This window comes from Bubalus bubalis, chromosome 2, assembly GCF_019923935.1.
Source record: "Bubalus bubalis isolate 160015118507 breed Murrah chromosome 2, NDDB_SH_1, whole genome shotgun sequence".
Classification (NCBI taxonomy): Eukaryota; Metazoa; Chordata; class Mammalia; order Artiodactyla; family Bovidae; genus Bubalus; species Bubalus bubalis.
Genome location: NC_059158.1, coordinates 89,058,078 through 89,070,275, shown reverse-complemented (window position 1 = coordinate 89,070,275; position 12,198 = coordinate 89,058,078). Strand labels below are relative to the sequence as shown.

Genomic DNA, 12,198 nt, shown 5'->3' with positions numbered 1-12,198 from the left:
AATCACAACACTTATGATACAATGGTACACAAGATTCCTGTCCTCATAGATCTTACAATCTGGGAGAAGATAAACTATAAACAAGTATAAAATAAAATAATGGGATGGAGTTCCAGAGGTTAGGTGTAAGAAAAGGCAAAATTAAGTGTTCTTGGAAAGCCACTCTGATAAGTTAAAATTTGATCTATGACTTAAGAATAAATAAGAACTACTTGAATATTTGGTGGAAGAACATCAAATGAGTTGCCAGTCCAGGTTCGATGCACAATACTGGATGCTTGGGGCTAGTGCACTGGGACGACCCAGAAGGATGGTATGGGGAGGGAGGAGGGAGGAGGGGTCAGGATGGGGAACACATGTATACCTGTGGCGGATTCATTTTGATATTGGCAAAGCTAATACAATTTGTAAAGTTTAAAAATAAAATAAAATTATAAAAAAAAAAGGAAAGATCCTTTGTTTAGGAATGAAAAAAAGGCAAAAATGGCTGGAATATACTGTATCAGGTACAAATTGTATGGTGGACTTTATTACAACTATAAGAAGCCACTGGATCGTGTTAAGATATAATCTGTTTTATATTCTGAAAAGATCACTTAGGCTGCTCTGTGGAGAATGCATAGAGAGAACTCAGAAAAGCAAGAATGAAAGCAGAGAAAGCAAGTTCCTTTAAGTTATTATGCTTTAAGCTATTACTTTATGTATATATGTACATGTGCACACACACACACACATAGTTTTTGGTTTAATATTTTGGCATGGTTTTCTTGACATTTCTTTTCCAGTTACTCATGCTTGATATGGGCAGCCCTATCAAGAACGCGTATTGCTTCAATACAGGTGGTTTAATTTTCCTTTAGTTTCTTCTCACTTTATCTGATAATTGTTTTTATATTCATAAGTACTTTAAATTGAAGAGTGAGTTATTTTTTATGCTATGAATATTTGTTTTTTCCTGAGAATGACGGTAGCTAGAAGAGGGAGAGCTGTGTCTGGTTCTTCATATCCCTTTCCAAGTTTTATTGGAAGCACTGTACCTGATTTCACTCTATCTAGTCAAGGGAATATTCTTTTCCCATGAAAAGTGCTCTTGGTTCTTGAGGGATTCTTAGAAGATTTCATCTTAACTATCTTCATTGATCCTGTGGCTGCTACCTTCTACTCAATGCAGATTTTACTCACCTCTCTTCAGCAGCTTTTTTTACTCTCTTTCCAGGCACAGAAGCAAATATGGGGAACCAGTGGAAGAGGTCACGACTTTCGGGTCTTCTGGGTAACTCTTAACCTGAGCATCGTTTCCCTTGGATGATTTCTTTTTCCCCGTGGATGACCTTATCTTTACTATTCTCTTGGATGTCCTCTTGTACTAAAGCCCATAATCTGGAGATAATCCTCTGCCTTTCTTTAACCTTTCTTCTCCAACTGGAAGAATCAGAATGACAAGCCCTAATTTTTCTTAGTCCTTCTGGTAAAAAGAATACTTGCCAGGGAAGAACTTGTCTCTTGAGGAATTTTCCAGGCCTTTTCCCTGAGTTACTCCCTCAGTTCCCATCTCTTCAGAGAGGAGAAAATTAGGTTGAGCTCTCAGGATTTTAATTAATCCCCTTCCCTATTCTTCACACCATTGAGTTCAGAAGGCAACAGAGTTTACAGCCATGCCCATTCCTGGAATCCATTACCTCTCTCTTTCAATGCCTGTCATTTTTCAGATATTATAGTTATAAATCCATGTTATAATGTTAGATGTAGAGGGTGTCAGTGGTCCCGGATAATTAACATGTAAGGAAAAAACCACCTATATAGTAATAAGTGACTTATCGTAGTAAGTAGGCACTATGTGGTACCAGGCACTGTTCCAAGAACTTTACACTTACACTCATCTAGACACACACCCATTTAATCATAACTACAAACCTGATGAAATAGGAAGTAGTGTCATCTCCATTTTATAGACAAAAAAAACACAACTGAATCACAGAGAGGTTAAATAACTTGCCAAAGTTATATAGCTGAAATGTACTGAAACAAGAATTCAAATCCCAATCATTGGTTACAATGTCCAAGTTCCTAAACAATACATATACTGTGTCTTTATATCAGAAATATATAATTTAAGCCAGAGCTGAGATCCAAAATCTGAAATATAGGGCTCTCAACTTCTAGACCAAACTGTCTGATTTTCATTAATTATTATTTATTAAATGTTTATCCCAGTTGATAATCTTATAATCATAGGAGATACAAGAATCATTATATCAATTTTAAAAAAGAAAGAACATGAAGAGCTAAAGCAAGTTGGTTTAGAGTTAGCATGTGTATCTGAGTCTCTGTTACTTCAAAGCACTGGTTATAACATTGTCATTTAGTAGCTAAGTTGTGTCTAACTCTTTTGCGACCTCATGGACTGTAGCCCATTGGGCTCCTCTGCAACGGGATTTTCCAGGCAAGAAAACGGGACTGGGTTGCCATTTCCTTCTCCAGGGGATCTTTCTGCCCCAGGGATCGAACCTGCCTTTCCTGCAGGTGGATGGGAAGCCTGGTTATTATGGCCATACCTCTATTCGACTGTTATAATGCATTCCTTTGTAACATTTTTTAACCTTTAACTGATTTCTATTAAAATCCATATAAGCTCATTTTGACATTTCAATAATTTTCTTGTTCTGAATTATATGGTAAAAACTCTTATTTCAAGGATAATACCCAGGCCTAATTTTACACATAGAATGTTAAAGAATAATTTTGAGGGCAAAAGTCCACGGCTGACATTTGAATGAGGACATACAGAACTTGTCTACGCGTGCTGTAACATAAATTTTGTGAAACTCTGGTCACAGTAAGAAATAGCTGCTGCTGCTAAGTCGCTTCAGTCGTGTCTGACTCTGTGCAACCCCACAGATGGCAGCCCACCAGGCTCCTCTGTCCCTGGGATTCTCCAGGCAAGAATATTGGAGTGGGTAGCCATTTTCTTCTCCAAGAAATAGCTACTTTGATCCAAATGAATGCCATTCATTGTATTTAAAAAAGGTAATTAAAATCTCAGCCAAGAAAATTAAATCATACATTGGAATCCTTCCTACATTCTTTTATGTTCTAACACTTAGTTACTATCTCTAACCTTTGGTTTGCTTATGAAAATTAGTAAACCATGACACACCCATACTCCAAAACAATTATATTTAGAAGAGTCAACGTTTAAGAAAAATACTAATTTATGGCAAGATAATATTTTTCAAGAAATATACACTTACTTCTGCCTTTTTACGAGCTTCCATAGCTTTCATAAGCATCATATGTTGTCGCCTTCTCTCTCGTTCCTATTAAGCCAGATAAAATTAGGAATATAACTTAATCATAGTTAACAGTTTGATCTTCAAATGGAAAACAAAACAAAACAAAAAACTCTGTGTAGCATGTTTAGCATTTATAGACAAGTCACAGTAAATACTAAATATAAGACAAGAATGGCCAGTCTGTGCATGTTTTAGTTCAGGTTTAGAAAGCAAATACAAGAACAATCAAAAGCAAAAAGGTAAAGCAATGAACATGGAGACAGTGTAACAGAAGCATACAAGATTTACTTATGGTCAGTTGTGATGCTCCTTCAAAAGCTGGCAGAACAAAAAGCATAATGGTTGGCTGGAACAGGTCAGTTACCTTACATCTGCTATTAGAAAAACCACAAATATGTACTAGAGCCAATTAAACTAAAGGTTGTGTTCTTAAATTTTTATTTAGATCAGGCAGAAATTGCTTTAAAGTCACTTTTACATCACGGTTTTAGAATTACTTTTATTTCAAATACACTATCATTTTGTAAATCCAATAATCCACCGACAAATTAGAAAGTTTTTTTTTAAAGCTTTAACACCAATTTAAACTAGTCATGGTTCATATAACACCATCAATGAAATGAGATATTCCTGTTTACTGATGTCTGTCCCTTGATGCAGTATTGAAAGCCACTAAAGCTGCACCATGGGCTCACAAGTTAAATCTAAAAGGCACAATATGAAAATAAAGTAAGCACTAGCTTACTTTGATAGTCTCCTTTTATTAAAAAAAAAAAATTACATAGGTATAATGTTGAAACAGTTCTTTTTGTTTAAATATATGCAGTTCGCCCAAAGGGATATTTTTAAAAATTTCTAAAATTTGTCCATAAAACCAGAATATATTTCATATCCTCTCATCAAACTAACCCAAAATTCCCATTGTATTCAATGGCAGTTTTGCATCTAGAATGATGGGAGAATATGGGTCATAATTGTATCTAATTGTATAGCGATCCAACTTTCACTGTGACATCAGTAATGTAAACTTTTAGACAGCAGCCTGTTTAAGGCTTGCATGATTCAATCACAAATCTTGGATATACACCGTATTCCTTTTATAGATAGACAAGCAGATGTATGCAATGCACTGTGCTGTGAAGCCATGCAGCAGTATGTAATACGACAGCAGCCAGTGCTACACTTTATGCATTGCTATGACAACCATATCACAATCAAATCACAATGCGGTGTTAGATGTACAAAAATAAACATACCCATACCATATCTAGTCTATGCCTCTCCAACTCCTGGTAGAAAGAGTTGGCACAACATTATGAAACAGAAATCACAGAGTCATGAAACCAATTTTTAACCCCCCAAAGACACCAATACCAAAGCAAGGAATTTAAGCAGAAATTACATTGGAAATTTTTAAGAAAATATTTTGAAGATTTTTCAAAAAATAGATTTAAGAAAAATTATAAAATTTACATTTCAAAATTTGTATAACTGTGTGTATACAGACCTGATGCTTTAGAAGAACAGCTTGCTGTCTTCTCATTTCTTTTTCCTTAAAAATAAGAAACTTTTAATATATGATTTTTAGGAAAAATTTAGAACATGCTACAAGTATTAAAAGCTCCTTTTCTGAGATTCTATAGTCTTCTATTAGGTTGAACCACATGAAATTTCAAATATCCAATATTTATTTTACTTATAAAGTGGCAACTTCATATGGTTACCTAATATATAAAAACTGTATGATAAGAGCAAGCATCTGACTTAACAGCACACTTCAATGGCATGTTTACAGAACTGACTAGCTAGATGGACAGAGTATATCACATACAAATGGCACTTAAAAAAAAAAACATAAAAAGCAATCCTCATGTCTAGCTGATTAAAACTCCACTCTGAATATAAATTCCTAAAAACTCTATGATTAACAGGATCTATATCATTTCTACACACTGTACAAGAATAAGAGTGACAACAGACAAAGGGATAAATTTGAGATTTTTATGTCCACCTACAATTGAGGGCATTATTTCAAAAGGGTGGGGCTTAATGCACATAATTCTGTGAATCTCATCACATGAGTATTTCATAAAGCTAAGATATGAATGAAATTAATATAAAGGGCAATCATGAAAAGGAGTAGAAATCTAAAGAACAAAGTAAGAGAGTCTATGTAGAAAAGGTGACAAATGGTTCCCTAGCTTTAAAAGATGTAATCAAATCAGTTCAGTTCAGTCGTGTCCGACTCTTTGCAACCCCATGAACTGCAGCACGCCAGGCCTCCCTGTCAATCACCAACACCCGGAGTCTACTCAAACTCATGTACATTGAGTCAGTGATGCCATCCAACCATCTCATCCTCTGTCGCCACCTTCTTCTTCTTTCAATCTTGCCCAGCATCAGGGTCTTTTCAAATGAGTCAGCTCTTCGCATGAGGTGGCCAAAGTACTGGAGTTTCAGCTTCAACATCAGTCCTTCCAATGAACACTCAGGACTCATCTCCTTTAGGATGGACTGGTTGGATCTCCTTGCAGTCCAAGGGACTCTCAAGAGTCTTCACCAACACCACAGTTCAAAAGCATAAATCCTTCGGTGCTCAGCTTTCTTTATAGTCCAGCTCTCATATCCATACATGACCACTGGAAAAACCATAGCTTTGACTAGATGGACCTTTGTTGGCAAAGTAATGTCTCTGCTTTTTAATATGCTGTCTGCTGCTAAGTCGCTTCAGTCGTGTCCGACTCTGTGCGACTCCATAGACGGCAGCCCACCAGGCTTCCCCGTCCCTGGGATTCTCCAGGCAAGAACACTGGAGTGGGTTGCCATTTCCTTCTCCAATGCATGAAAGTGAAAAGTGAAAGTGAACTCGCTCAGTGCTGTCTGACTCTTAGCGACCCCATGGACTGCAGCCCACCAGGCTCCTCCGTCCATGGGATTTTCCAGGCAAGAGTACTGGAGTGGGGTGCCATTGCCTTCTCCAATATGCTGTCTAGGTTTGTCATAACTTTCCTGCCAAGGACTAAGCGTCTTTTAATTTCATGGCGGCAGTCACCATCTGCAGTGATATTGGAGCCCAGGAAAATAAAGTCTGCCACTGCTTCCCCATCTATTTGTCATGAAATGATGGGACCGGATGCCATGATCTTAGTTTTCTGAATGTTGAATTTTAAGCCAACTTTTTCACTCTGTTCTTTCACTTTCATCAAGAGGCTTTCAAGTTTTTTTTCGCTTTCGGCCATAAGGGTGGTGTCATCTGCATATCGGAGGTTATTGATATTTCTCCTGGCAATCTTGATTCCAGCTTGTGCTTCATCCACCCTAGCATTTCTCATGATATACTCTGCATGTAAGTTAAATAAGCAGGGTGACAATATACAGCCTTGACATACTCCTTTTCCTATTTGGAACCAGTCTGTTGTTCCATGTCCAGTTCTAACTGTTCCTTCCTGACCTGCATACAGATTTCTCAAGAGGCAGGTCAGGTGATCTGGTATTCCCATCTCTTGAAGAATTTTCCACAGTTTGTTGTGATCCACATAGTCAAAGGTTTTGGCATCGTCAATAAAGGAGAAGTAGATGTTTTTCTGAAACTCTTGCTTTTAATATGATCCAGCAGATGTTGGCAATTTGATCTCTGGTTCCTCTGCCTTTTATAAAACCAACTTGAACATCTGGAAGTTCACAATTCACATATTGTTGAAGCCTGGTTTGGAGAATTTTGAGCATTACTTTACTAGTGTGTGAGATGAGTGCAATTGTGCGATATTTGAGCATTCTTTGGCATTGCCTTTCTTAGGGACTGGAATGAAAAATGACTTTTTCCCACTCCTGTGACCACTGCTTAGTTTTCCAAATTTGCTAGCATATTGAGTTCAGCACTTTCACAGAATCAACTTTTAGGATTTGAAATAGCTCAACTGGAATTCCATCACCTCCACTAGCTTTGTTCGTAGTGATGCTTCCTAAGGCCCACTTGACTTCTCATTCCAGGATGTTTGGCTCTAGGTGAGTGATCACACCATTGTATAATTGGATGTAATAGTAGCAGCTATCTCTTGAATTGTTAGGCCCACCTGGCTGCCTAATTTCAGTAAACAAGTATCAGAAAAATTGGAAGATTAGAGATGGAATGTTTGTGTGTAAGGGCAGAGGGCAGGAGTTTGAAGGGGCATGAGGGTCCAACTCTCTCATGCTTCATGCCAGAAAATCAAAACCAAAACAGCTCCAAACAACATATGAAGTTACAGTAAATAGCAATGGCTAATTTTAGTATTGGTAAGTGATAGCTGATAAAGCTGGGTTTTGGTTTTGGAAGGCTTTTCACTTTTTAATAGTTACAAACAATTGCTAGACATTAAAGACAAGAAAATTATAATCTAAGGAGAGAACTGGATTTGGAACATAAACAGCTCTGAGGAGATCCTATCCCTTAAAACTATATTCAGGTATTATGTGATAGTTTATAGTTCTGATTTTATGTCTGCTATTTAAAGAGCTCAAAGTATCACACAGAACCTGTGTAATAAAATATAAAAATGTATATACAATATATAAACACTAAAAACACACATTATGCACGTTTTATCTGTGATCAAAATCAACATTTTTTTCAGCGAGTCATTTTTAGGAGGGCTATTTTTAATATAATTGATACTAGTATCAGTTCAGTTCAGTTGCTCAGTCATGTGTGACTCTTTGCAACCCCATGAACCGCAGCACACCAGGCCTCCCTGTCCATCACCAACCCCCAGAGTTTACCCAAACTCATGTCCATTGAGTCAGTGATAATTGATACTAGTATAATACCATATAATTTTTATTCTTAAAAAACAGATTCTCATCTAAACTAACCTTTATTCGTTTCTCGGCCTCCAATAATTTGGCATTTGCTGCTTCTTCCTTCTTTTTCTTTTTTGCCTGTGCATGGAAAACAGGTCTCAAAGTCATACAACGGTACCACTGCAACCTGAAAATAATCTATGACTTGAACATGGAGCTACATGACTCATAAGAGAGAAAACAACATGTGACATATATGTAGACAATTACAGATTTTCTCAGAGTTAATACTATATTTACAAACTAATTTTCATTTCTAATGTAAAGATTAGCATTAAGATGTAAAAAAATTCTTAAAATTTCTTAGAATATGTCAGCTTTTCTTGATTTTTTCAATTCTATTAAAAAAGTCTGAAATGATTGTTTATTTTACATTAAAACAATCACAGAAAAAGCTTTTTTATATAATATTTACTTTTTTCTGATTTTTAAAAGTAAAACATGATCACTATATAAAATTAAGAAGATGGGGTAGATTTTAAACAGTAAATATAAGCTATTTTTCTCTAGCTGTTTATTGTGATTAAATTCGAGGTTTCCAAGAAAGACAGAATGGAAACTTACAATCTTTCTTGAAGTACATTTTGAATATCAAGATCATGATGCCAAATCTGAGCTTCATAATCTTAAAGTCGTTAACTATCTAGTAGTTTCATAATTATTCAGTAGTTATTAATTTACTTTAAGATATTAGTACTTTTGATTTGGATTTTTTAAATTTATTTAAAATGGGTTAGGAAATATGTGTATATTTCTAGAAGGAAAAATCATACAAAAGAAAGCTTCAGCTATTTGACACCCTCAGGGGTAAATCATCTATATAGCAATAGTTCCCTGAACAGCTGGGAGGTTGTGCTGTGCTCAGTCGCTTAGTTGTGTCTGACTCTTGGCAACCCCATGGACTGTAGCCCACCAGGCTCCTCTGTCCATGAGAATTCTCCAGGGGATCGTCCCAACCCAGGGATACAACCCAGGTCTCCCGCACTGTATGTGGATAAGCCAAAAGGGAAGCCCAGCTGGGAGGCTACACCAATGTTAAACACTGAATATTTATTTTCACAATTTTGGATGGAAATAATTTTGAGATATATACTATTTATTTCTTTTGAGATATATACTATTTAGATACAGTATACTAACTATAATTTGGCTTTTTCTTGATGACTTGGGGGAATTATTCTGAACATCAGTTATTATACTGTACAGTTCAATAGAGCAATGCCTTTCAGTTATTAATAATAAGGTGTTGAAAACTGCTTGCTAGTCAACCAAAAGATTACAGACAATCTTGTTAGGCTTTTGAATTCCTATAAATGCTGGTTGGAGTTTTTCTGTATTTTTCCCTGCTATCTTGTGGCTATTATCTTACTGATTCCAATATATGTCCTCTAGTACTATTCAATCAGCTTCCAGGGAAGCAAGGTGTATTAGAAACCAGAAAAAACAGCTGGTTAAACTTGTTCCTACATTTAAAATTTACTTTCACTTTTGCAATGTTTTATTTCTAAATTAAAAGTAAATATCTATTAGTCCTAATGACTTTTCTAGAAGTACATAACACGACTTTGACCCATGAACTGTATGACACCTATACTGGTTGTTCAGAAGTTTTTCCTTTTGGCTTATTTCCTGGGTTATTAGGATAAGATGAGTTTGCTAAACAAGGTCTTACTCTATGCATTATGCTTGAAACGAATTTCTGATGGACATACTCTAAGAGTGAGAGACCACGCAGGTAAGATTTTCAGTTCTGCAGACTTTAAAATATGTGACTATTTACTTTAATCATATCACATTTAAGAATTCTACCTCTAGAATTTGCTGGGCTCGAAGCTCTTTTTCCATTCTGATTTGTTGTATTCTCTTAATTTTTTCCTGTAGAAAAAAATTATAACAATTTAAGATAATAAACTAAATATCCAGGTGGAAAGTATTTAAGTAGAATCAAATAATTTAAGATATTAAGTTTCCCATGTTGGATATAAAATTTAACTGTTTAGTTTAATATCATACATATATGTATGTTCATGTCAAATTAATGTGATTTTATCAAGTTTCTTAAAACCATTTGTAAAATACAAATGTTACATCAGTATATAGAAACCAGGTAAACCAATATGATTAAACTCATTCAGCCTGTGGATTTTTATAAACATTTGCAATTATAACTATTTTGCAATAAATATAGGACAGAATAAGAGAGAAACAGTAATGAGAAACAGGAATGAGAAAACATAAGGCTAATCTGGAGTTACTGTCATTCACTGGATAATCTTGAGCATAGAATAACTACTCTTGCATAAACCAGGGAGAGGTACTTGTCCTTTCTCACTATGACATGATTAAATTAAAAATGCTTAAAAAAGTGTGTAGTGCCACACAACTATAATAGATTATTACTAACAATTTCCATACTATAATTTCTTACTTCAGGTGGTGAATAACATAATATTATTGATACACTACTTTTAATTACTACAATAAGACAGATTCAGAAATAATCTGTAATATAATTTTAAAAGGATTAATTACAATGCAACATTGTAGAAAATTATTCACATGACAAAACTGTTGTTCACATTGTCTTAATTTAATGTATTAGTTATTGTTTTCAAATTTAGGACCACCTAAAGTTTGATAAAACTTTACATTTTGATGTAAACATTATCTCATATGCTATAAGCCCAACATTAACAATTTCATGTTCATAACCCTCTTTGAAAGTCCCAAATTGGCACCCATGATAATAATACAGTTTCTCCCAAACACCCAAATTTTCCTACTAGCAAATTGCATTTGTTGTACTATTTCTACAGCCAACACATCTTATACTGATGAAAAATTATATTACCTGCTTCAATTTCCAGGTGCTAGTTGTATCTTTTCAAGCTACATGTCAATGTGTTTTTAAACATTTCTTTTTTTTTTGCACACTGATGTTACCAATCCTCTATAGGAGTCTATTGCAGGGTAATGAGATTTCTGGAATTACTCTTCTGATTTTAGAAGACTGTTCACATTCTATAATTTTGCTATCGGTGACCCTATCCTTCATTGGAAGGACTGATGCTACAGCTGAAACTCCAATACTTTGGCCACCTCATGCAAAGAGTTGATTCATTGGAAAAGACTCTGATGCTGGGAGGGATTGGGGGCAGGAGGAAAAGGGGACGACAGAGGATGAGATGGCTGGATGGCATCACTGACTCGATGGACATGAGTTTGAAGTGAACTCCGGGAGTTGGCGATGGACAGGGAGGCCTGGCGTGCTGCGATTCATGGGGTCGCAAAGGGTCGGACACGACTGAGCAACTGAACTGAACTGACTCTATCTTAGTTTTGAATACTAAACGTAACTTGCAAAAAATAAAAGCCCTAATGTATCTTGTGTTTCATTTCCAAGAGAAAGCTGTACTTGATCCATATCTGAAGTATTTATTTAGATTGGAACTTGAGACCTAAATAAAGCATGCTCTTTATTTAATTTTTCCGCTTTTGTTAATCCTATAACGTGGTATGTTCCCAAGTCAGCAAAACTCATTCACTGTTCTCTTACATACATAGATAGGTATGAAATCTTCTTTTTTTTTAATCCTTATCTCATGTACACTCAGTCTAAAGCTTTATCCTGAAGTTGAGATATATATATATCATGCACATATATGACATATATATGTAATATATATATATGTGTGTGTGTGTGTGTGTGTGTGTGTGTGTGTGTGTGTGTATTTGGTAGTGGTGTCATTAGCATTAGCAGAGATAAATTTTTTATAAATTTCTTTAATACAGGTTTACCTTATAATATTGGGTATCCAATACCTGAACTGAGCTCTTTATATAAAATATCCTTTTTTTATCATAAAAAGAGTTGAACTTTTCTTCTTTTTACCTAATAGAAAACTAGGATCTATCCTGGCAGTCCAGTAGTTAAAGAGTCTGTGCTCCCAGTGCAGGTTGCATGAGTTTGATCCCTAGTTGGGGAACTAAGATCCTGCATGCCACATGGTGTGGCTAAAAAAAAATTCTAATAAATAAAATTTTACTAAAAGAAAACTAAAGTTTG

At 35.5% G+C, this 12,198-nt stretch overlaps 1 protein-coding gene across 18 annotated transcripts in view; it reads right to left on the bottom strand.

Moving 5' to 3' along the window:
* Window positions 1-12,198, bottom strand: part of BAZ2B (bromodomain adjacent to zinc finger domain 2B) — a 416,357-nt gene that overhangs the window by 70,257 nt on the left and 333,902 nt on the right. For 11 of the 18 annotated variants that reach the window (XM_025261158.3, XM_044934877.2, XM_025261209.3 and 8 more), the window contains 5 exons: window positions 9,942-10,007; window positions 8,145-8,210; window positions 4,801-4,845; window positions 4,550-4,582; window positions 3,252-3,317 (listed from right to left, as the gene is read on the bottom strand). In XM_025261158.3, the coding sequence (XP_025116943.3) occupies window positions 3,252-3,317; window positions 4,550-4,582; window positions 4,801-4,845; window positions 8,145-8,210; window positions 9,942-10,007 (276 nt within the window). The remainder of the gene's footprint in view (window positions 1-3,251; window positions 3,318-4,549; window positions 4,583-4,800; window positions 4,846-8,144; window positions 8,211-9,941; window positions 10,008-12,198) is intronic. The other 7 variants (XM_025261224.3, XM_025261183.3, XM_025261194.3 and 4 more) reach the window with 2 other exon arrangements.